Raw genomic sequence first — 27,248 nt, 5'->3', positions numbered from 1 at the left:
GGCTGGTGGATCATATGGCCTCAGAGAGTTTTACCCAAAACTTCTGGGGCATGTCCCAGAAAGCTGAACTTTTGATAAGACTTCAGAACACACTGAAGGATAATCTGAAGTTCATGGTCTGAAAAGCACCTCGTTTGGGAAATTACACATATACTTAAGAGGCATTCTTAAATATCTTCACTGAGACATTTAAGAAAACGTCCTTCATTCTAAGAATGAGGGGACTGGCAAAGACTATATCTGAGCACAAGGCCCTCTGGGTGGCGACTGCTGAAGATGTTGATAAACTGGTGGCCTAGCATCAGGCAGCTACAGTACTGACAGTAGCAGCTTATTGTCAGTTGGGCTGGGATTTCAGAGTATCAAAGCTCCAGGTGTTGACTTATTCAAGCTGAAGTATGGAAAGGCTGTTTTCCTGGAGCTGTGTGGCTATGGGCACACAGTTCACCATACAAGAAAAGAAGAAACATACTTCATAATAGTCCAAAAGTTTGGCCGAAGTCATGGTACATTCTGTGACCATTAGTGATATACTGTTACTCATGATCATTCAGAGAGACATCTAATAAGACAAATAAAGTCCTAAGAAGCATAACTATATTCTGAGAGGCAAGCCTATGCTTACTGGACCCCATCCTCCTTCTATCTTTGATTTTTACAGAATTTTTATGGGAGGAAACTCTATTAAAAGCCAGCAATCCAGTGACATCTATAAATATTTGCCTAGCCCAGTTGGTACTTATGGAAGCTGCTTTAAATATAAGAAAACCATTACAGTCATTTACTATTGGTAATGGTAGAACACAGGGCTATGTTCTGGCTTCCTTTGTGTCTACTATTTACATTTCACTAATGGACTGGTTGCTTTTAAAAACCAGGTAGCAGTCAGACCATACTCTGAGATCATAAAAGCAAGGTAATGGTGCTGCTGAGATTTCCTAAGTGCAGATAAGTGCATGTTTCTAATACTGTAGAGTGTAGACAGAATGTCTTATAACTGTATGGATATGGCACCTGTCAATAATAAATCTGTTAGCCTATGGCTTAGGCGAGAAATAGGAGGCAGGACATCCGGGAGGCAGAAAGGATTCTGGGATAGAGCCAGGCATGGGAGATTTGCCTGGGGAGATGTGGTGAGATAGATGCATGGTACCTGAGCACAGGTACATGGCAGAATATAAATTGGAATAAATAGGCTAATTTAAGTTATGAGCTAATAAGAGAAAAAGCCTAGCTATATGGCCAAGGGATTTGTAAATATATTTTGAGTCTAAGTCAGACTTCTAGGAGCCCGGGGCTGGGAGGAAGAGACAGCCCTAGTTCCTATATCCATGCTGCACTGTTCTCTGGAATTGCTGTTTTAAAACAATTACCTAACATCATTTCTTACCACACCAATCTAGTATATTTTTGCAAAAAGAAAAAACCTAATTAATTGGCTAGAGATAGGAGAGCTGATGAGTGAAAGAGTTTACCCTCAAAAGCGAACCATAAACTAAAATAAAAAAATGATAAGCAAGAAGACACCATTTTCTAACTAAATTTAATAAATATTCCTTTCAGGTCACCTGAGAGGACATAACAAAAATGTCAGTGAGTTGAAACAAGTAACAATGATCAAGAAATTAAAAAAAAATTATAACAAACTGTTCCCAGTGGTGTTCATTTCCTATGAGAGTTTTTAGTTGAATATATCAATGGGTTACATGGCCTCTGGTGAATTTCTAGACACATGACTAAAAGATGTCCATAGTCTCTGCGTTTCTTCCCTTCTATTTCACCTACGTTCTCTGCTTAGGTCAGACTCCTGTTCAGTTCCTCATAGGAATGCTAATCATTCAAGGAATATCTATGTAAAAACCTGTAACACTCACTCATATTGTTCCTCGTCAAGGCAGAACACACACAAATGCAAGCCACTGTCTTCAACCTCCAGGGACTTGGGATTCCAGTTACAACAAAGTCCAGTAGGACAGCCCACCCATAAAGGGAGGCAATTATCTATGATGACCAGACTGTATCCTGGAGCAGTACATGAGGGCCAACTCGTCCCCTAAAAAGAAAGCGTTCTTCAACCACTGCTGAACTGGAATGGAGGCAGTTCTTCTTAAGTAAAGTAGACAAGCCACACTGACGGAGGCTTCTTAATCATATCTACAGCTTCTCCCTGCTACATCTATTGAATCATCAATATCCCAAACACAGATTTGGGGTCATGGACCGTTTTTATTCACACTGGTCAGTGTGGTCACATTGATTAAATCTTCTGCCTCTGTTTTTCTATCTAGTAGTCTCTTTAGCATTTAAAGTGGGTGACCAAGTCTAACTTTTTAGGAGTCTCAGGGCTTAATACTTCAGTAACTCTCCTCTTGTTCCAGATCAGTAACTTCCCACATGGTCCCTAAAGAGTTTAAGATCCAAACGTACCATTCTATCTACACACCCCAATACTTCACAAAACGTGGCTTTACTATATTTCAAAATATTTTCACAAGTATGACTATATTCTATAAGATCTGCTACTGTCAGTCAGCCTGAGTCATGGCCCAATCTGCTTCCTGTAAGTTCATCAGTTCAAACAAATCTGGGCTGGGAGTTAGTCTAAGGGAAAATTTTGACTATTACCTCATTAGTATTAAGACTTGGAAAAAAACAGTTTGTACCAGCTCTCACTCACAGGTACGTTGGAGTTCATCTTAAGAAAAACAATATCAGGAAGGCAGAGGGAAGAGAGTGCTTGAGATCCATCTAAGGCCTCAGCCTTTAACTTAAGTGTTATTTCCAAACCTCCAGAACCATGATGACTTTGCATTTCACACTGCTTTACATATTGTAAAGTGTTTTCTCTAAATATGTGCCTTACCTGATCCTCCCACAATTCTGTGCAGGTTTAATATTCTTATTTTACAGTTAAAAGGGGAAAAAATATCATGGGTAGTAAGAGTCAGTGTAAATCAAAACTGGCAGCCAGACACGATTACAAATACATCCCCTTCTAAAATATAACCACCTTTTTAGATATGGAGGGAACTCAGAACACACTAGATTCTCCCAGTTTGCCATTAAATATCAGGTAGTTGCTAGGGACATAAAGCTAACAAGGAAGGGAGTGGAGGATAGTATCATTCTGACAGAAATATTTCTTTTAAAGTAAAACTGAATCTAAGAAGTTATTTCCAGAACCTATAAATCAATTTTAAAATCATTTTCTAGGTTTGCTGAGAAACAGCACTGAGACATGCCTATAGCACACCATTCCAGACCTTGATAGATCACACCTATTTTCAGACAGTAGTAAGGGGGTCATGTAAGACTTAGAACACTAGGCTGTGCTGAGAACCTTAGCAAGAAAAATATTCAGAGCGATTCTTAAGATTCCCCTTATTTCAGTCTTCCAACTATTTGAAGAATTTGTCAACACATAAAAACATTATTATTGAGAAATGATGTTGCAATTCTCCCCATTGTATGGCTAAGTCTGCACAGGATATTTTTTTAATTAGGGTTAGCAGATTAAGGCTGGAATCAGACTCTACTCACTCATTATTTTCAAGATTTACTCTCATTCTTGGAATTCTTGCCAAGTGTCCTAAGCAAAGAGTTTTTGTTAGAAGAACTGGTTGGCTCAGTAGTGGGATTGCATAACGCAATAAGGCTCTCCACACCTGTGTCCTCAGTATTCTAAAAGAAAGCACTGGTGCTACCAGAACACTCCTGGAAATGTCAACTTGCCCACTCCAGCCCTAATCAAAACCACGAGATATACTTCACCTACCTCTCTAGGAATCATTTAGGAGGCTAAAGTCTGAAAGGTTCTGAATTCATGTCTAACAACACTGCTTGTACAGAATATTTGTGTCCTTCCCCCACTTGACATGGTGACATCACTAACCTTGCTGTGATGAAATTAGAAGGGAAGCCTTCAGTGGTAAAAATTTTTCATGACTCAGGTTATGATGCCCTTATGATAAAGGCTCTTCACCATGCGTGAACTCAGAACAGAAGATGGCCATGTCTGAATGCAGACGTACCCTGTCTGCACAGTATATCTGTAGATGCCATGACATTAGGTTTTCCAGCTTCTAGGATCATTAAAGGTACTTTTTAATTATTTAAGCCACTCAGTCTCTCGTATCGTGTTATTGCGGCCCAAATGGATAAAGACACTGGTCTATTACAAAATTTGCTTGCAAGTATGATTTCTTACCACATGCCCACATATCCACTGGTTTTCCATAAGGATCTTTACGCAGGACTTCTGGAGAAAGATACCCAGGTGTGCCAGCAAAACCTAGGGAAAATAGATGCTCATGAGTCAGGGTTGGCATGACAACATCAGTAGAAAATGGTCAACTAAGAAAGGATGCTTTAAGGGCCTTCTTTAACTGAAGATAAGCTCTGTTTGTACTACCATGTAGCTTATTTGAAAGAGTGTGTATACATACACACACACACACACACAGAGAGAGAGGATCTACTATGCTATCTAGTCTTTGTGATACAGGAATTTTACATATTTTTAACATCACTTATATGGAAGTTCAAACTAATCTGTAAAAAAAAAATTAAGAAAACTGAGGGTAGATTAGTTATTTGCAAAAGGTAGCATCTAAATTCCTATGAAAGTCACTTATAAAAGAGGAGGACTGGACAACTACATACTAAGACAAATCAAAAGCAGATTTTCAGAAAATATATTTTAAAACAAATATCATTTGAGTACAGGGTCAGGAGGGTAGAGATTAAACTACCAGTAACTCAAGAACTCATTCTGAGAAGAAATAAGCCCAGAAAAATATCAGTTCAATGTGTACTAATAAATAACCAGGGCGTATCCATAGCTGGCAACTAAGTGGAGACCCAGAGACATTCAGATGAATCACCACTGAATGCTAACCAACAAGACCTCCAACTTCAAAAGACAGAGTGATGAGGGTGGATGGCAAAAAAACAAAACAAAACAAAACCTCTGTATTATACAAAGCAGTTTAGAATCCAATAAGGAATGCCTAAGCAACAATAACATTTGTAACTACACTCCAGTGGAAAATATTTTCTACTTCTGAAAATGAGTTTTCAAATAAAGAATATTTAAAAATAACAAAGGTAACCATTTTCATTTGAAAATGTTCTTTTAAAAGGCAAAAATGGAAAGACTCTTTAAAAGAACACTCCATCAGAGGTTCCTCCAACCATAAACTAAGAACTAATTCTGTGTTGCCATGTTTATTTACTGGGAGGCCATGCATCCAAGAAATGAATCATTCCTCATGTCTACAATGAACTTATACTTACTACAGAAAAAAAAAAGCCACAACAAAACAAAGACATACAAGAAAGAAGATATATGACAGAGTTACTTCACTAGAAAAAAAAATTAGGTTAAATCAAAGCCAATGATTTTATTTTATTTTTATCTAATCCTCATTCATTTTATTACTCTTTTCCTCCTCTGTTCAGGACGATGTAGTGAACCATGCGAAAAGACTCCATGGCAGGGCCCCTTTGCACAGCTTTAGTTTTACAAGGCTTATCATTTATCCACTGAGGTTCCATGGCTTGAAGGTCAAGGATTCGCTGAGGGCATCATGTGGTGTCATTGATAACTAGGGGCAGGCTCCTCAATGGCTCTGGAACACTGCATACCACTGACACCCTTTCTACTTTCACTACCCCTCTCCCAAGGCTTCGTGAATGATGCACAGAGAATCCATTGAAAGTCATCTAAACTTCCAAGGAAGACCCTTGTACTTGAAGGTCCCTCTCACACATCCGATGTGCTTTTGTTCTGAGCACTTGGACTTGACAGGCCCCTTTAAGGTCTCTTGGAAATGATCATCTCATTCTTGTAATGATGCTAATATCTGAATCTTGGGTTGTACTATCATCATTCTCATTAGTTGTCTATATCTGTCTCACACAGTTTCACTCTTTCATATGCAATCCATGTAGTCCATGATTTAAAACCGGTAAACTTGCATCTGTCTAAAGTAACCTGGTTATAACAGACGGCCCAGAACAGGAGAGTCAATAACCTTCTCTTTGGAAAAGACATAGAAAGAAATTACTACAAAACAATAAGAAATGAAAAGATCAAGCTAAGGATGGTAGGACATATACCAGGTATAACATCTCAGGATTTGGAGCACTGAGATCATAGGATTGTGAAGACCAGCCTGGTCTACACAGTGAGAGCCCGAATAAACAAATAAATACAAACATAAAATATATGAACCCTTACCCTGAGACTAAAATGTCAAGAAAATGTTATCATTCTTTTGTTACTTAGAGCTCCCATCACTTGAATTGTCAGTTGACACTAGTCTAAATATTCTGAATCATATATCCAAATGCATGGATTTCAGGAAATAATTCATTGTACAATGGCCTTGTGAATATAGCTTGTTGGAGCGCAGAAGGCAAGGTCTTCTTCATTAGGAGATTTGGCTCGTAAGAATGCAGGACTGTTATATACATACTATCAGTATTAATAAGAACGTGCTGTCTCCAGGGATAACATGGCTTTTACTCGAAAGAACAAATAGGAATATTAAAACAGACAACAAGAAACAGAAATACCAATGGTTGGAAATACATCTAATAGATTCTCTTCCCCACTTGATATTTAAAGTGAGAGGCATAATGGCCACTAAGTATAGGAATTCTTCCATGAGGCAAGATCATGGTAGTGAGCCTCTGCTGCCCCAGCAGCAACAAAATGTTAAAAACTCCTGGGCAGTGATGGTGCACACCTTTATCCCAGCACTTAGAAGGCAGAGGCAGACAGATTTCTGAGTTCGAGGCCAGCCTGGTTTACAGAGTGAGTTCAGGACAGCCAGGGCTATACACAGAAACCCTGTCTCAAAAAACCAAGCCAAAAAAAAATGTTAAAAACCTACTGAAGATACTGTTTCCATCCAGTTCCTCAGGAGAAATGGGATATATGTGTATGCTTCTGTGGTTGTTTGTCTCACTTGAATTTTTATAATTTTATCAAATGTGCTCCATAGGATGTCAATTCTCACAGTTTTGGCCAGTATTCAAAGATACCCAGGTTAGAGAGTGAACAATGAATAAAAGGAACCAAGTACCTGGGATTAAAAAGGAGAGTGAAATGCACCAGTGTGTATGTTCCAGTGGACAACCTCTGGTGCAGTTTCTTAGGCACCTTCCATCTTCTCTCAATGGTCTGAAGCTCACTCGGCAGGCAAGGCTGACCAGCCAGTGAGCCCCATTACCTTGTTGTCTGTCTCTCTCTCTCCCTAGCTGTGGGGTTATAAACATGTGCTGCCATCTCTGGATTAAACTTTAAAATATTATTTATTATTACTATGAGGAGAGAGAGCACTTACCTCCACCGCACATGTGTGGAGGTCATTTTGCACACTTAAGCCCTGTTGTTAATTCTTAGAACAGAATCCATTTTACTACAAACTATCTTGCAAAGTTTGAAAGAAAGACCTTGTTTTCTGAATGTTTTCTCTTAACTTATTTTTGTATTATAGACCAATTTAAGATCAGGTCCAATGTGTTAAAATTAGTGAAGACTCTGCTAGAGTCCCCTTCCTGTGTTGCTAGAGAATGACGGTAAGGAATCAGGAGTTCCAGACTGAGAGATCGGAGAGCACTGTAGCAGGAAGGAGAGTATAGCCCTACTTACCAAACCACGCCTGCTGGTCGCCTTGAACTTCTATGGCTAAGCCGAAGTCTGCCAGTTTCACAGCTGCTCCTTTGGATTTGCTAGCTAAAAGCAAATTCTCAGGCTTTATTTAGAAAGAGAGAGAGAGAGAGAGAGAGAGAGAGAGAGACACTAAAGTGAGAATCTATTTTAAGTGACTACTTAAAATTGTCAACATTTGTACAAGATTAAACAGGGCGGGGCAGGGCATGGGGACGGGAAGCAAACGCATGCACGGTTGTCTCTCTTGGAGATTTCCATTCCTAAATCCCAGGGAAAGGATGGTTAGAAAACGGTAGAGAGCAATCATGTCTGCAGGCATCAGACAAGCTCAACGGGCACTGCAAAGGCAACAGGGAAGGGTGCAGTTAGTAGGGCTGCTGTCTTCACCTGCTCACATGCCTTCAAGGACCACTCTAGGTGCACACTTGGCCAAGGACAAGGACTTAGAAGCCAAACAGAGCACAGGCATTTTCAGCAGGAGAAAACCTGGCAAAATGATACCCAAAGTTGGACCAACCTACAGACATTTGGCAAAAGAAACTGTAAATTAAATCCCACTTGATTTTTAAAGAGTTTGGATTCAAACGTAGTGATTTTGATTCTTCAATGTTTCCAAACAATTTCTGCACAGGTTTTGGAGACTGATTCTGAATTGTGTATCAAAATGGCTGTCTTCAAGAATCTGTTTGTTCTTAGAGGCAAGAAAAGAGTATATATTGTTTGCCAAATGTTATAGCTAGCTTAAACAAAAATTTATAAGCCATTTTTTTTACTATGCAATTTACATTCTTATACAATGTGACTAAAACGTTACACAGAAAGCCATTCTCCCACCTAAAATACTGTGAGTTAGACACATTTTTCCTTGGTATCGATCATCCCTTGAGGACTGGTAAATCAGTCTTGGAATGAGGCTGTGTCTACACCATTGCTTCCCAACCAATACTAGAACTTTGAAAATAAGCATTGAGACAGAGCCTTCAATTTCCCTGGACTTCCTCATGGATTTTAAGAAGCAGAGTGGAGATGCTTAGGGAACGAACATTGATTATTATGTACAGTGAAACCTAGCCCACCCAGACATCTGGATGAATAAGACTGGACTAGCATGCACACAGAAGACTGGTTCAAAGTCTTCCTGCTTTGGGGGTGCAGAAAGTAAATTTGGAGCCTATGTCTCCACCCAAACAGTTGGGAAACAATGGCCCGCCCAAGCGCCAAAACTGTTCTCAGAAAGTATGAAGAAAACTTGACTAGCCAAATGACTTTGTTTATGTGTTGACAAACAAGAAAGTTCATAGTTTCCATCAAGTTGACTACTCATTAGGTTTGTCAATTTTTGTGGGTTGTTTTGGACTTGAGCAAACACAGCCTAAAACCAGTGTTTATTAATTAAGCCAGCCATGCAAAACCGCAAACCCCATAAGCAGCACTTAGAAGAAATTAGGTTAAATCTATAAGAAATTAGAGTGTGAGCAAGCAAGTTTTAATTAAATACCAGAGTTCTTCAGGCCATTGCTCACTGCCATCAGATTCACTACTATTATGACCACTGAAAATGGAAAAGGACCTTCGTAGCTTTTCAGGGCTGAAGTATGCTTTTGAACTACCTCAACATCAAACATAGCATTTAATTTGGAGTTTGAGAGGAAGACGCTTCAAGAATGTAAAAGAACTCTCTGCTGATGTAACTTTTATTATGACTTCATGTTTGAAATTGGAACCCTGGATATTTATCAGTGTGCCAATGTCTTTAATCAGGCTAAATTTGTTCACTTCTGAAATTTTAATTTCACAACTAAAATTTGTGATCAACTTGCTTTTTATTTTTTAATCTAATCAACATAATTTCCCACAACTCCATAAATAAGTAACTTGGACCAAGTACATTCTTCTCCTTTGGAACTTTGACTTCCAAAGAACTGAGATATCAGAAATGTCTGCTATGATGCATCTAACCTAATTTGCCAACCACAGACTCATTCACAGAATGAGTTCCAATCACTTAAGAAATCATGGTCATTTTTAGGACCTTTAAGTCTAACGGGATAGAACTTACTTGAACAAATGCCACTGTCATTAGTGAGTAAGCTCTTTTAAAATTTAATGTGCTTTCACTCCTACCACTACACTGAAAAGCTTCTGGGCAGGGCTCTGTGCACAAGACCCATAAAAACCAAGTCTTAGGTATTCAGAAAGGAAAAAGAAAAAGGATGCCTTAGAGTTTAATTATTCATGGCCTTTGAATGATTGGAGCAGAATTCATAGCTAGAGATGACCTAGAAGGTTTTAACTCTAGGAACTGTAAGTCATCAAAAAAAAAAAAATCCATTGAGATGTGAGTTTCACCTGACACCCATGAAGACTGTTCAGCAGCAGCTATGCACAGGAGAAGACAGGCCTGCCTCCAAGGGATGGGATACATGGTAACATTAAGAGCACTGAGAGGGCGTTGCATCTGGGAATATCATGTAGGCAAATCTAACATAAGGAATATGGAATGGAAGCTGAAAAGTTAGAACAGCTGTTAATTTTATTAAAGGAATCTTTTTTTTTTAATATGTCATGGTAAGATTGCTTTCAATGGGTAGCTTTAATAAAACCCTAAATATGTATCACACAAACGTTACTTCTGTAGAGTTTCCACTCTATACTCTATAGAACGGCCAGTTAGAATAAATTTTCTATCCTGGTCTGTTAGGGTGCAGAAGGCTGGCTCACTAATAATTTCTAAAGGAACATATAGTGGGGACTGGCACACGTGTTTTGGCTGTCTACCACTCCTAACCTTCAACAGGAAACTATACTGTCCTATACAGGTCCACTGCTGAGTAGTTCAAACTCTGATTGCCTAAGAAGGGATTGTATTTGTGATCAGGTTGCTCCAAGGCAGAACAAATCAAATATTGGTGACTGCATGGCTGCCTCCTTGGGAAGGATCTCTGCCATTTGATACTCTCCCATTGTTTTGGCTTTCTAGGATGAATGTGAGCAGCAGGAGCAGAAGCACAGGGCAGGATCTGAAGCACAGACCTTCCAACCCACCTGCACGGGAACACAGGCTCAGCAACATGAAGGAACTGGGCAGAGTGATGATTCAGGAAAGAAATGTGAACTGAAGGTCCATGTCCTAACTCACTCTGATTGGACGCTGTTATTGCCTGCTCACTTCCATCGTCTCTGCAATAGTCTTATGGGGCTACTGAATTATATCGCATGACGATGTCTAGGAGATTTGTATCCTAAGAACGTCATACTTTGTAGGGATGATAGGTACGCGGTGATTGGGTATTACATTCCCCTGCCATTTCAATGTGCAGAAACATTTTCAATCTGGAATGCATGTTCAAAACTGAAGAAATGTTCAGATTAATTCCAATGTTAGCCTATAGACTGTGAAGTGATCTCTACCCTTGCACAATGCAACCACTTTTTAGGTTGGTTTTTAAATAGATTCTCCTGATATTCTCATACATAGGTTCCTTCCCCACCCCATTGCTTCTTAATGGTGCAGGATTTTCCATGACATCTGGTCTCAGTGTCAACAACCATTTATAGCATATCAGCTGCAATGAGCAGCAACTGTGTACAAGGTTGGTTCTGTACTTCATATGGATATAGAAGCAATAGCTTTCAGAATGATGTGAAGACTTTGAGATTATTAAAATTATCTTAAAGGACTTAAGCAAGTTACGGAACCACCTTTAGACCTAGCCTGGTGGAAACCTGGAATAGAAACAAACAAACAAACAAACAAAAACCTCAAGCTCCAGTTTATAAAGGGAGGAGATATCCCAGAAAAGGAGTCCAGTTTGTGCTGCTAGATTTCTTAATTTCTCCATCTTTTGGAGGACATAAGTGTGTGTGCATGTGTGTGTGTGTGCATGTGTGTGTGTGTGCATGTGTGTGTGTGTATGTGTGTGTATGTGTGTGTGTATACTGGATGTGTATGCACCTGTACACATAGAGGTGTATTTTGTTCTATCACTCTTCCCTTTTTGTGATGGAGTCTATCACCAAACATGGAGCTTAGTGACTGGCTATGTTGGCTAGTCAGTGAGTCCCTGAGATCCTGCTGTTTATTCCTCCCAGTGTCTGGATCACAAAAATGCTGTACCAGGCTTTTATCTGGGACTTAGGGATCCAGAATCAGTGCCTCTTGCTTAGGTAACAACCACTTTACCCACTGAGACTTCTCCTCTGCCCCATGATTCTTTTTTTTTTTTTCATAGATTTGTTCCCGTGGTGGTTTGAATGAGAATATCCCCCCCCCCCAATAGACTCATAGATTTGAATACTTAGTCACCAGGGAGTGTCACCTTTTGAAAGGATTAGGAGGTATGGCATTATTGGAGGAAATGTGTCACTGGGGGCGGGCTTAGAGGCTTCAGAAAGTCTATTCCAAACCCCAAGTCTCTCTTCCTACTGCCTGCAGATCGAGATGCAGAACTCTCAGCTCCTTGTCCAGCCCTTGTCTGCCTGAATGCCACAATGCTCCCCACTATGAAGACAATGAACTATACTTCTGAACTGTAAGTCAGTTTATAAGAATTGCTGTAGTCACGGTATCTCTTTACAGCAATAGAACACTGAGTAAGACAGTCCTCACATTCTGTTCCGATGGCATAAGATAGTTCTTTTTCATAAGGTAGTCAGTCTATTTGGTAGGTACTTTAAGAAACTTGAAGTAATCAACAATAATTGTCACCTATATCTAAATAAAATAAGGGAGAACTTAGGAAATGTAAGACAATAATCTTAATCTCAAGTTTTTTGCTTTTATTAGGGAGCTAATCTGGAAAAATGCAACGATCACATGAGCACAAGTCACAGAGATTGTCTGGTACACATGAAATCGTCTATGTTCTAGGATTCAATCACTTGTAATATACATATCAAATGAATGACTTACTGTTAACATTTTTATTATAATAATGTCAAATGATTTTATTGTGACAGATTATTTGATGGCTAAATTCCCCTAGATACTATTTATAGTAAATTTAAAAAGTCTTTCAAAATGCTTTTTTTTTTTAATTTTAAAATCTCAGTAATCCAAACAGAAGTTAACTATTCTCTGCTTTGGAACATTTCTGGTCACCTTTTCTTTTGCCAGAGAAAGTGTGAGCTAAGGTCCCAGGAATGAACTAAATGGAATTTTGCACAAGCTGAAAAGCTTGAACACCATCTTTTCTTGATCCATTGGTACACTGGTATAGGCAGTTTTAACTTTTATTTGTTTGTTTGTTTGTTTGTTTTATATGAGTAAATTCCTGATTTCATGTACTGAGATCAGGGAACTTCTGGGTGATGTATACACTTGAGTTTTCAATCAGGAAGCCATACTTTTCGTGTCATGCATAGGCAGGCAGATCCATTAGAACTCCGCATCCCATTCCTGTCTCTTACTGTATATTGTGAGTATACCTTGTTGAGTTGAATGAAAGATGCAGAGTCTAACTGGTGTGACTCTGTCCACAGCCACCGCTTCTCACAGCCTTACACATCCTAGATACACAATAAAGGACAGAATGTCCCCTGATGTATTGGGTTTTCACATACATTCCTTCTAAGATAGCTAGACAAATGCTATGCAGAAATGATTGTCCTTTAAGTTCTTATCCAATGCTGGTTCTGAGGAAAACAGGATAAGAAGTTTTGTAGCTACTCAAAATTTAGAATTCACAGTGTAATGTGTCTACTATGCACAGCTGACAAAGACTTACTGAATACTTTGCATTACTCCTGCCCTCTGGAAAGTAATTTCTTTCTACTCCAATCATAAATTTCGATAAGGTAGTCATAAACATCTCCAAAGTTAAAGTATCCATCTGTCTGTCTATTATCTATCTATCTATCTATCTATCTATCTATCTATCTATCTATCATCCATCTATCCATCAATCCAACCTAACATCCTTCTATCTCTCCACCCATTTATCCTCCATGCCTCTGTTTACCTATCTACATGATGATCCTTCTATTACTTGCTATTCAGAAAAGAGGCCATTACGAAAGCAGTTCTCCTGAGAGATACACAGGGCTTCACCTTCCAGCTAGTAGCTTCATTAGTGTCATGACACTTCCTAGTTACCCAATCACACTGTAATCTAATCACTACTGTTAGAAACTCTAATCCTGCCTAGATATCAGTCAATGGCCCCACTGCTGGACACAGAAAATACTGTTGGACATAAAACACATACATGTCCAGTGAGAACTACTGGGTGGTGACGACCTCCTCCTGGAGCCATCTCCCGTTTCTTTTCCCCAGTTTGCCTCTGTACCTTACTATTGGTTCTGTATGCTTATTATAATCTTGTATATTATAGATTCTAGAGGTTGGTAGTTATTCAAGTATTTGAAATTGTGAGTCTTATTGTCTTTTAAGATATAATTATCCTTTTTATGGATAATATATTAAGATTGATCTTACATTATAAATGTACTTTACATACATATATTCTTTTGTTTGAGCTTTTTCTGTTTCTAAGTTGAAGTATGTTTCAAGCCTTGGTTAGGTTAAGATCCTCTGCTAGGCACTGTGGAATCAGTCACATAGCTGTTGGTATGGGAGTTCCTTTAAATGTACAGCAGCCATAAGTACCTTTGATAGTGATAATAAATATAGCCTGCCTATGCTTTTCCCTAAGTGATTTAAATGAGCTAAACTGTATGCATTCAGTATCTGAACTCTATGTGAACTAACATACAAGTCAGGATAAAGAAATACAAACAGAAGGTGTAGGAACTGTGAGGGAAGCTTGCTGGTGATGAAGGTCTTTATATCTGAGTATATTGATAAATGTGGACTCCCAGTAGTTCATTATCTCATGAATGTAGTCATTTGGTAAAAAAGGCACACAACAAAGTCAGAAGCCAGGTGTTAAACACATGTACACACACATACAGTGCCTTCATTGTAAAGCTGTAAATTCCATTGCAAAGTCTATTAGCACAGTTAGGACGTGGTCTACTGACAAGCACAGAGAAGCAGACTCCGTACAGTCTGTCCAAGCCATCAATTTGATAAAACTAGGTCGGCAGTTACAGAGATTAGAGTAAGTGCTCTCAAAAGTCCATCTCCATCCTTTCTGAAGATCAGAGGGAGAGGAGGAGAAGCCAGGGTACATGGCACACCATTTCTCTTGGTAGTAAAACTTGCCTGGATTTTTTTTTTATTACTGAGTACAGATCTCATGTCAAAAAATTGTTTCCTTCACAGTCAATGTCCCAGGCCACTGTCATTTTTGATTTTCCAGTTCCAGCTTTTGAAGGGCTTAGCTAAGTCTATCCATGTCCTGAATCCCATAACATGTGCCATAAAATTCAGGGAAGAGATTTCCCACTTTTTATGTTTGGCTTCAGAATACACATAACACATATGGTCACATCAATGCAGTAAAAGGCTTCATGTGGGGCTAGAGTATCTGACAAAAGAGTCTGAATAGTATGTATATCCACCCACCGGATGGTGCTGACACGTAACACAAAAGGCTTCTGGCTTCTCACTCGCATGGTGGCTAGGGAATTTTTGACCTGGTTGGCCAGGATAGGACTTTTCAAAGGCACACATTGTTTTTCTTTATCCTAATAGGTATACGTGGTAAGTGTCAGAAAGTGTGTGATAGCCTATGCTGACTCACCCAAAGAAAACACCCTCAGCCAGAGCTTTGCTTGTTACAGCTCAAATTCACAGAATCAACTGAAATTCAAAAAGATCCTGGAAAACAGAGTCCATGTGCTGGTAAAAATCATACCTTCACATAGGAATGCAGGGTATTTTGATGCATATTTTCATTGAATATTAAATAAAACTACAGATTCGTGTGTGTGTGTGTGTGAGGCGAGGGTCCAGTTCCTTCCACTCAACACTACATTGCCTCTGTACTTAAGCCTGGACACGTTGGGGTTACAAATAAAGAAACGAAATTACAATATACTGTGTAGTACCTTAGCTCCTCCCCCCGCACCCTATCTCTTTATTTCACTTACTCTAACATTTACTAACTGTTTCACTGTTTCTCCAAAATATCAAAAGTAAACCTAAAGTTATGAGCAGAATGGGACAGAAACTTAGTGGAAGACTGCCCTAGCCTGTCTCATTCCAAATGACCTATACGTCTCTCGGTCTCAGTGGTGACAGGGACAGAGGAAACTCTTACAAGCTAGTGGACTCCCACTCAAAAAATATAAGCCTGTGCTTTATATGCTTGGTCTGGTACAATCCTTTTCCTTCTTTATTTTTAAGAGAACTTAGTAGTTTTATTTGTAGAAATTCAAATAAAAGAATCAAGAAGCCCGCCGTCTTAGAATTCTAAGAATTAACGGCAGGGGAAAGAGTTCAGGGCTCAAAATGGCACTTCATCACTGAGCTTAAGCTATGTTAATAGTTTTTAAAATTATTTATATAATGTTAACTATATAGTATAAATGTAAAATATCAGGTTTGATCAATGTGCACAGAAAATCACAAATCTTAAAATCATGTTAAATTCCATGCTTATTCCCTGGGCTACGGAAATAAAGCAAGTCATTTATTGTTCATGTTAGGAAACTATTGCTTCCTGAAAGACGGGGGCTTATCAAGGATATGTTAGGAGATGAGCTGAGGCTGTGGTAGGGAAAGCACTTGGATTCACGTGTGGAACGAGTCCACATAACTGAATCGCTCGAGTGTTTGCCTTCCCAAGCATAACTGCAGCTGAACAGTCCTTAGAAACTGTGGGGCTCTTTCTTCATCTTCTCCAAAGGCTTTACTCACCTTTAGGTCCCGATGGACTACGCCCATCTGATGGCAGTGTAGCACAGCCTCCAGGATCTGCTGAATGCAATGACTGCATGCAAACACCAGGGGGCGTGTGTTAGTTCCCAAGCTTACACCCACTGTCTGTATACCCTCAGAGAGACCGGGTTAAAGAGCAAAGTTAGCGGACAGCTAGTGTTGTGTTTGAACTCCATCAGTCATAGAAACACATTGCTCAAGGAGAGTGACTACTACCTTGAACAATGAGGATATTACCAGCCGTGAGCCATTTAGGCGAATCTATGTGGACAATATCATTTTGTACTGGAGCTCATTCCCTGGTTATAAATTCTTCCAGGAAATGTACAGGAACACAAATGTTATCTTCTGTAGTTGTGGTTTGCTATCACTTTATGCACATAAACTCTTTGCCAATTCTTTCCCATTTTTCAAGTATGGTTCTGAAAGTCCCGTTAGCACACAAGCCACCATTAGGTTTAAATGAGGACGCATAATGACTTTTTGACAATCATGGGCTTCTTGTGCTCTATGTAGTCTAGCTGGCAATCATTACCCTTTGCCTAGGGTTCGTCAGGCTCAGATGAGCAATGTGTAGCCAGTCATCCTGCTTCAGCAACCCATGGTCTCAGAACAGAAGTGGTGTTGAAATCTACAGGCGGACATACATCACAGGCCAAGTTCATTCCAGGCCAATGCTGGACAATTCAGGAAAGCCTGCCCTCAAACCGACTCTGGTAATTTATTGCTTGGGAATGTAGCGTGCCGTATTGATGTTGTTGTTCTTCCCTTCCTGCTATGATGTATATGTAGCCTGTAGATGAGCAAACTGAAGAGGCATCATGCATTGTCGTTCAATATTCATTTCAAGATAGAGTTGGGAAAGGCATTTTAAACACCATTTGAAATACCCCCCAACCTCGGCCCTTTCCCCAGAAGAATAAAACCAAAGAAACTTCTTTGATTCAGATTTATGGACTCCATATACTGACCTTCAGGTCCCTGTGAACTATGCCATTTAGGTGACAATGATTTACACTCTCTAGAATCTGTTGTATACAATGACTGCAAAGATACAAGGGCAGAATGGGAGGGAGAACATTTTAAAGGCACATAATCACATCGGATAAAAAATAAAACAAAGGTTCAAACGAAATAAAACAAACGAACAAAGTTATATTTATTCACACTATTCTTAGCTTTACACCAGCATTAAATAACGTTGAATAAAGCTAATTCTGATTGTTACTAAAATGACATCCAACACAGAATTTGTGACATAGTCAGACAAAACAATTTAAGCTGTGCTTCTTCTTGTTGGTCTATGATAAAGGCATTATGTGAGAGAAGTTGAGGTTCATATTCAGGAAGAAAATTTGATGCTTTGGTTCCCAAAATGGTCTGGGAAGATTATTAAGAGACGTCCAATTTCCACATGTTTGTGATACACAATCTAAACTGTTTAAGATCTGAGGTCACAAGTAGACAGGTTGAAACAAGAGGGTAGACACAGATGAAGTGGTAGGTGAAACAGGGATTTCAAACACATAGGAAGGACATATGTACCAGTGATTTAGAGGGGGTACTTCCTATACAACACAGGGATAAGAAAATGAATGCAAGTTCCAAGAGCAGGCAGGGGATCGAAAGTTGACCCTTGATATAAAATAAGCCCCTCACTGTAAGAAGACTCTGGGGAGGGGCCAAGGAGCTTGAAAATAAGTTTCAGATCCTCTGGGGAACTGGTAATGGTGAAATCTATTTCCATATACTTTAGAGAAGGACGTTTTGTTTTACTTATTACCATGTTTAAAGGCACCACCGATGCTATTCTTATGAGAAACTTACTGATATCGAGTCAACTGCTAATTAAATGAGAGTAAATCTTTTGCCTGGCCCAAGTCCCCAATCAGCTGTCACCTGACACACAATAATGCAGAACACACCACACTGACAAGTCTTTGTACACATTGACTGTGCAGTTCAAACCCAAGTACAAACACAAGGGTGTTCTCTGAATCAAGGAAAATCATACAGCCTGATAACATTTCCAGTCACTTGGTGTGTAACCTGATGGCATTCTACAGGAAATAACTGAACTGAATAAAGGCAATGACTGTCTCATTCTTAACAATACAAATATCAAAAATGCCCATGATGATTATGGTTCTTTGACCCCAAATCGGTTGATCTGGCCAGTAAAGCTGCCTTACTGGAGTGCGTTGACTGCGTAGTTTATTTAGTTATTACTCATTATTTTTAACTGTGTGGCTCTTTTATTTCAATGTGAATGCCACATGCTGTTTTGAAATATTTCTGCTTTATCTAACACTAAAAATAACATACTTGGCCTATGACAAAAATTTAAAAAAATAGTTAATATTAAATTAACTATACCACTCTTTATTAGTGAGAATGGATTTCTCTCCTAAGTTCTTGAGGGCTAAAGCAAGCAAAGTTTTAAAAGGGTGTGAGGAGACAGCCTCCTCATGGTCATATCTGGCAATAGAATTAGTCTTGATTTCATGTGGGATGTTTATCCTAAAAAATTTTCTAGAATTAGTTTCCCAATAGTACAGGCATACATATGAAGTGGCCCAATCTATGGGCATTGTCCTGTTGGTCACTGCTTGTCACCATTTACAATAGTCTCTGGTTCATTTCAACCACAAGCTTTAAACAATATGTTTATCATAACTTAAAAAGGTAAAATAGATTAAATTTCCTGTACATGTGTTTTTACTTTTTAGATTTTATTTACTTTATTTTATGTGGGAGAGTGTTTGTTTGTAAGTAGGGATGTGCACCTAAGTACTCGGTGCTCACAGAAGTCAGAAGAAGGCACCCGATCCCTTGCAACTGGAGTCACAGGTGAGACACTATGTGCTGTGAGCCACCATATGGATTATGGGAAATAAACCTGGGACTTATGCATACAAGAACAACAAATGCTCTTAACTCTTCAACTGTCTCTCCAGCTCCAAACTTACCAACTTCATTGATACTGTGATTAAAATTATTGCCCACCCTTAACAAATGGGCAATTAGGTGTTTCAAAACTGCTCTAGGTTCTTTTCCTGGGAACAAATGTGAGGATTTTAAAACTAAGGACATACTCATCATAGCACAGGCCAAACAGAATGTGCCTCTAACAACAAAATATCCATTACAGATTACAGTGTAGCCTGGTACAGTCAAATGCACAGAATACCATAAACACTAGTATTAAGCCATGAAAACGTAGTGGCATAAAACCAAGAAAAAAAATAGAAACTGAAAGCTGACTTTTTTGGAAAAGTAATTTCTTTATTCCTATTTTTAATTTAAGGCAGCTTGTCACCTCTATAGCACAGGCTGGAATTCTTGACCTTCTAGGCCCCACCTCCAAAGGGCTGGGTGCATAGGCAGGTGACATACTTAGGCTAAAGGTGAGCTTTTACACAGCATGTTTACTCTGGAGGAACTTCAACATCAGCTGACTGTCACTCAGCATCCCTATACTGCTGCAGCTTTGAGCAGCCCGGAGAGCAGTAGAGATGGAGCAGACAGCCAGTGATTTAACTTTCAAACATCAATTATGTTACACGGAGTTAGGTGCTCCTTATTAGATTTTTCACCATAAGTGAAAACTCTAGAATACAGAAGCAGAATTAACACCATCAAGCCTAAGTAGGTCAAGGTAAGAAGATTAATACCGTTTTACTCTAAAAGGATCTTTGAGTAGCCTAGGAAATTTAAAATTAGATAAAATGCTAGCACTCTGTAACATTTGCATGAGCCTTTTTCTAACTAACCAAATTGGGAAGTTACTTACGAGCCCTCAGAAATAGCACAGTAAGTGCTTTTCACATCTGCCTCCCAGTGGCTACAATGATATGTCCAAAGTGTTCCATGCTAAAAGTCACATTGCAATGGGGACACTGAGGCCTTCTGCACTCTGGTCCTCCTTGCTGACTAGACATGTGTGGTAATGCAGTGGAACTTCCTGTCATGAGAACAGTGCTCTGCCCCACTGGTACAACAGTCATGGTGGCTACTAAGCCTTCACAACATGGCTAGCTCAAGTGGAAATCTACCGGAAGTAAGACTTCAAACAGATGTATGGTTTTTTGTTTTTCTGCAAGTCTTCCTGGAAGTCTTTGAAAGAGAGAAATTTCCCTGATGACTTATCATAAAGTCCAAGGTGGTAGTGTGAGACTCTCAAAGACTGGTCATGATATACTTAAACTAGTACCTATGTCTATAGAACAAATGTCACCAATGAGAAGGATGAGTCTTCATCTTGCTCCGGACAAGCCACTTACCTGGCATCAGCTTCACTATAATATTCTCTTGCCACTATGTCTTCAAACAGTTCGCCACCAGTAACTCTGTGAATACAAGAGGAACACATTTAAAAATGAGAGAAAGGAATTAGGCATCAGTAAATTTGTAGTGCTCATACAGTCTTCTTTGCCTCATACTATTCTCTCAATAACAATTAAGCACAGCTATTTTGAAACATGACATTTAGTTTCTTAGCACTCAGATTTATATTATCAATAGATCCAGAGATCACAAATCATCCATATAATATATATTACATGTATCAAAATCTATATAAAATGGTTTTTAAGAAAGTCATCATTTTAATTTTATAGATATTGATTAAGATCTGACAAAATATATGGCATTGATTAGTAACATTTTATAAACAAAGAGATATGCACATAGATGCTAAGTAGGTAAAAAGTAGCTCTGAAGTGTTATGTCTCTGTGTATCTCTTCAGGTTTGTGTGTGTATCATTAACACATAATTCTTTTCCTTTGGAAAGATACACAAGATATAATTTTCTAAAAAATGTGGGATAATGTAACATTGATAAATAAACTATACTTTTTATATTATGTTAAACCAAGGTAATTTAATATTGGAAATATTTCTCCCCGTTTAATACAACTAATAGTCCTAGCATTTGTTATCAATAAGTGAAAATATATATGTAGTAAAGAAAAATGGTATCTCGTATAAGTATGAATGCTCTTCCTGTTGGTGAGACGGGCCTTCGAAGAGTATTTATGTGTGACTACTTCCCACATTACACTGTGGTTGGGTTTTAAGAGTAAGTTTCAATTTTGCAGTGCCTTGTTGTAACTAGTATCTTTTCACATGGTGTGTCACACAGTGTAGAAAGCTAGCTTACAAAGCTTCACAATTCAGGTAGACAGATTTATTCTTGACCAAGTGGAAGCCAATAGCTACAGAGTGTCTGGCGCAGAATGGATGATGCTCTGCCCAGCCGAGCTAGCGGCCACTGCCAGCACAGCCTTCCTAGTAAAGACACTGCCAATCACAGGCCCTCAGCCTTGAAAAAGGTATCAACAGAGTCTTGTGTATGATCTTAGACCATGAATAGACACTTCTTTTTGTCTCTCCATTGCCTGCTTGGCTTCTCATGTTCTGGAACATCATTATAGGACTGCATTCCCCTAGACAGCAGCACTCACATGCTAGAGATTGGAGAATGAAATCTGTATGCTTATTGAAACACCTGCGTAAATAACTTTCTTCTGTCTCCACTGCATTGTGAGTGTCTGCCATGTGAGTGCCATTACTTCCAATCACTAGTTTCACGTAAACATTATTCTGACAACAATCATCTGAATTTGTTTTTTCCCCACTAAAAACCATAGTACATGTAACTTAATTCACTAGTATACCTATTTTTCTTACAGATCCTATAATAGTGAAATGACAATGTACCCTAGATAATCTTTCCACACTCATTCCTTCTACTTAAAATATTTTTTTCTCTAAATGAAACCATATTATCCTTTCAGCAGCATACGCGACAAATGTCTACAAAAAGAGTGGGAGCTAGAGTAAAATTTGCTGTCTTAAAGAGAATCTGTTCCCATAGTCACATTATTGTTTAATAGAGCACAAGACTAACCTATTGTATTTTTTGAAAAATTTTAGTGAGCTCTGTAAAGTTTCATAATGCCATAAATTAAATCAGTTCCATGAATAAACTGTTTGATTAATTATACAATTAGACATTTGTGAATAAAACAGTGTCAGCATTCTGCTATGATCAGAAGCATATCAATTATAGATTTGAATCATTAATTACTGTTTATAAATCTCAGAAATGTTAGGACTTACAGGGAAAAGAATGATTTACTACTCAAAATAGGATGCTCTGTGCATAAAAATGACAGATATTTGCTGCTTGTATTATTTAGGGTGATTTTGATTCACGCTGAATTCCTCCTCAGAATTAATTACGCTTTTGTTTCTAGTTCATATGAGTTTACCTAGAAATGATTACAAGTACTTTCATCTTGAGTGAAATATTTGTAAACTTTCATGAATAATACAGCCTTGACTACAAGGTCAGGCAGCTGGCACGGTTCAAGATGGGTTCCAGAAGGTAATGACCAGACGCAGGGATTCAAAGAGCAGACTTGGAGATGAGAATCAGTTCCCCATGTTGTAGAGCAAAAGCCAGGAGTCTTGGGCTGATGTTGGAAAACAGAAAGCAACATCACCGCCCAGCTATGCACAGGGAAGAGGCAATCTTGTTAAGCAGGACCAGAATCCTCGCCACTAGGAAGAAGTTAGGTCCCCTTCACGTGTCAAGTGCAAAGCTGAAAGGTGAATCCCAGGCGCTCGGTCCCACAAACCTGAAATTCAAAGCTACAAACGGGAGTTCTCGAGACACCCAGACAAAGTACTACAAATCAAGCTTCTGTTCACTGGGTTTGTTTTGTCCCAGGGTGTCTGGCGTTCTTTCATCTAGTGACTACAGCAGAAGTTTGAGCTGTGAATGTGAAACATTCATCTGTCCACATGGCACTGAGCATACTGCCTTCCACCCTGTTGAACAGTGAAAGCAGACACTGCTACTTCCATGTGTGCCTTGGATTAAAATATCTTCTCCCGTTCATACAGAGAAATCCAATGGGACCACATGTAGAGGTCAGGCCTGGTGGAAGGGCATGAGGGTAGGGTCCTTTAAATGATATCACAGACTTCTCTCTCTCCCCTTCCCTGCCTATGAAGCTGTGATAAAAAAAGTCAACCCTGTGCAAGCCAAATGGGAGCCAGGGTCACAGCCAGTCCAGGATAGCCCCTGATCTCAGACTCGTTGTCAGCAGAAACACTGGAGGTAAATGTTTGCCATTCAAGCTACTCACTTACCTGGACAGAGTGTTGACTCCATCTCTACAAATGTGAATTGTGTGATATTGCTTATGCTTTTAAAAGGGAAAAAAAAAAGCCAAGTAATGAAGACTAAGGCTTTTTCTAAAGAAACTCCTAAAGAAAGGGGTGTTTGTTTTCTTTAGTTTACTTCTCCTTTGTGCAGAACTTGGAAATAACGTGCATCTGGAAGTGCACAGGGTCCTCTGAGAGACTGGGCAGAACACCTGTGGTCAAGAGGCTTTAATCTGATTCGGGTCTGACCATTGCACTGTGAGAGTAAGGGATAGAGAACAGTCCCTGGTCAGACTGAAGCTGATGAGAGCTTATTTCATGGGTCGGTCCCCAACATGGCGAGACTGCCAGCCAGGTCTCCACACTGAGTGCCAGCAGTGCCTACTATGTCATTGTGGTAAATGGAGTGTTAATCCCACCTAATCCCAGCTACCTCGACAGTCCTCCCAAGACCACTGGAGAACCACTGAGCAAAGGGGGTAAAATGTGAAGGGGCCCAATTGCAAAGGTAAGATATAAGACAATGACGACACTGGCTTAAGAATCTTTTAGGCAGAGTGTGGAAAGGGGGGAAGACTGAATATTCAGGACATAATGTCTGGCTAGTCCTCAGAGGGAGTTTAGTAAACATTTGCTGAAAGTTACAGAATATAGAGATCAATGGGCAGAAATCAGTACCTTTTCCATGTACCAACAGTGAGTATGACAAGAATGAAATCAGGAAAAAAATCCCAGCCATAGGAGCCTTACTCTCTGAAAAGATGATTTAATTAACAAAGAGCAAAAACTACAAACAGCCATTCCAAACTTCCTAGCCAGAGACATTAAAGATTTCTGTATTGGAAACGACAAAGCACTTAAGAAAGCAATTGAAGAGGGCACTAGAAGATGGAAAGACATCCCATGTTTGTGGGTTGGAGGAGTCAGCACTGTGAAAACAGTTATGATATCCAAAGTTACCTATAGATTAGTGAAATCCCCATCAGAATTGCAATGAAACTCTTCACAGCAAGAGGTAAAACAATCCTACCACTCACGAGGAACCTCAGAAAAGCCTCAAATACAAAGCAATAAATCTGAGCAACAAAGCAATGTAGGATGTACCACAATATCCAAGTTCAAACTATACTACAGAACTACAGTAACAAAAACATCAGGATACTGGCACAAATAAAAACATGCTGATCAACATGAGTGATCAAATAGAGTGCTCAGATATAAGGCCATATATCTGCAGTCTTCTAATTGCTGGTGAAAGGACCGGAACCATACATTAGAGTAGAGAGAGCCTTTCACTAGATTGGAAAGTTGAGATCTCTTCTCAGCTCAAACAAAATGGAAAAAAAGATCTGATATTAGACCCAAAACTTTGAATCTAGTAGGAGAAGCCCTTTCATCTTTCAGAATAAGAGGCCAAACGCTAAGATAATAATGACAGGAACTGACAAATGGGGTTGTTATCAAGTTAAAAAGCTTCCACACAACAAAGGCAACAAGTACCATAGTGAACAGGCAGCCTACCACATGGGAGAAAACTACCCATCTGACCAGGAGTCAATATTCAGAATATATAAGATTAAACACCAGAAGCACAAGTAATGCAATCAATAAATGAACAAATGAGTTGAACAAGGACATCTCAAAAGTAGTGGAAGGGCCAGTAAATACATTTTATATATCTTTATCCATTTAAATACATTTATATACATTTATCCATTTAAATACCTTTCACCATGAAGGAAATGTACATAAAGTTACACTAAGGACTAGGGAGCTGTTTCAGTGGCTCCGCTGATACAATGTTTCCCTTCCAAGCATGTGGAAAAGATTTCCATCCCAAGAATCCATTTGGTTTGTCAGAGCTTGGGAGATACTGTCAGGCAAGTGAGGGAGGAGACTGAGTAGCAGTGAATGGTGAGTTAAACTCCTTTGGCTCCCAGCAGGTCACATGTGCACTGAACCTGCCCAAGAGTTCTCTGGATTCGTGAATGAAAGACTAATTTTGGTGTACCTTGACTAGCTCAATGGTTGGGCACTTTTAAACCTGCAGCTAGCACATACTTCTCTCATGTATTCCTGGCTTAACATCTCCTAGATCTATATTCTATCTTTTCTGCCCTTTTACCTCTGGGCAGCTCCCCCAGCAGACTGCATTCCCTTTCCACCTGCCTTGTTGGATGCTTTCTCTCCTGCAGCTCTAAAATCTGATCCTTCTCCCTCTAAGTCAAGTTGGGATTTTCTCTCTCCTTCCCTCTCCCTTAGTCCCTTGTCCACACAATCTAAAAATTCCACCCTATCTTCTTGCCCAGCCATTGGGTGTGTGGCAATTCTTTATTATCAGTCAAAGGGAGATGAGGGCCGGGACCCCTCAGGTCTGGAAGCACGGCTTTTGAAAGCCAAAATAAGACAAAGGATTAGAACCAATTCCCAACACTGGCCTATTTGCTGAGTTCAAAGCCACATGAGTGTATATTCTACAAGCATACAGGCCTGCACTTGCATATGTGTGCACATACAGTGTACATCTACATTAAAATCCCTACTCATTCTGATCAGAATAGTTGTCAAAAAAAAAACACACACAAAAAAAAAAACCAGTCCGGGTACTGTGGAAATCAGTATGGAAGTTCTTCAGAATGTGAATAACAGAACTAGGAAGAATGAACATAATCTAGCTATATCTTTCTTGGATATATATATATACACAAAAGAATAAAAATCACCAAGACACATCTGTATTTAATGCTACAATGGTCCCAATAGAAAAGATAGAGAATCAGCGTAGGTGTCCATCAAGGGATGAATAAAAAAGAAACACAAACACACATATCACATACATACACAGGCATACACATATGATCAAGTATTATTAGACCATAAAGAAAAGCAGAATTATGTGATTTGAAGGAAAATGGATAGGAGTTGAGATCATCTTAAGCAAAAGAGGCAAAAATCAGACAAGTATTTCATGTTTTCTTTCAAAGTTCATCTATGAATAAATCATGTCTGACTATAAATGTAAAATTACTTATTCTATTCAATACAGGATACATTTTTTTAGATTAGAGATTGAGATGAGAAAATCATGTTTTATGATGCTGGAAAGAAAATCAGCTGTTTATATTTTATTTCTTAGTGAATGGAACACATGTCTCTTTTATTATAACCAAACACAGATAGTGAGAATATTTTTATGTTTAGGGACTCTTTGAAACTTGGCCTATTTTGTGTGTTTACAAAGTCTCAACATTCCCAGTCAGCAATCAGAATTTCTGCATATGTCATGTAATGTCTCTGGCCAGAGGCAGAATCAGGTGTGTCAGCCCGAGCCGTACCAGCTGCAGTAGCAGGTGCAGGAGCTCCACACAAGCCAAGTGGAAAGGAACTGAACATATAGGTCTAGCTTCTCCACCAATACTTTCTCCAACTAGGATCATCAATGTACATAAGCTATTTAGTAACTGAGCACCTAGTATTCTATGATACCTCAGAATAGCAGATAACCTGAGGCTGTCCAGAGAAGCTGCTCATCATGGATGTCATAAAGAGTGATGGAAATAAATAGGCTACAGAGACAGGGCTAAGAGCACATGCCACTCTAGCAG

General features: G+C 39.2%; 1 protein-coding gene across 13 annotated transcripts in view; it reads right to left on the bottom strand.

Moving 5' to 3' along the window:
• Camk2d (calcium/calmodulin dependent protein kinase II delta) overlaps positions 1 to 27,248 on the bottom strand; it is a 249,116-nt gene that overhangs the window by 58,321 nt on the left and 163,547 nt on the right. For 9 of the 13 annotated variants that reach the window (XM_031375376.1, XM_031375375.1, XM_031375379.1 and 6 more), the window contains exons 5-8: positions 20,750 to 20,815; positions 17,438 to 17,510; positions 7,661 to 7,763; positions 4,208 to 4,291 (exon numbers count right to left, since the gene is read on the bottom strand). In XM_031375376.1, the coding sequence (XP_031231236.1) occupies positions 4,208 to 4,291; positions 7,661 to 7,763; positions 17,438 to 17,510; positions 20,750 to 20,815 (326 nt within the window). Of the gene's footprint in view, positions 1 to 4,207; positions 4,292 to 7,660; positions 7,764 to 16,445; positions 17,511 to 20,749; positions 20,816 to 27,248 lie in introns of all 13 variants that reach the window. The other 4 variants (XM_031375385.1, XM_031375386.1, XM_031375387.1 and 1 more) reach the window with 2 other exon arrangements.

The sequence above is a fragment of the Mastomys coucha genome, unplaced genomic scaffold (genome assembly GCF_008632895.1).
Source record: "Mastomys coucha isolate ucsf_1 unplaced genomic scaffold, UCSF_Mcou_1 pScaffold16, whole genome shotgun sequence".
Lineage (NCBI taxonomy): Eukaryota > Metazoa > Chordata > Mammalia > Rodentia > Muridae > Mastomys > Mastomys coucha.
This window is presented reverse-complemented; position numbering and strand designations above follow the sequence as displayed.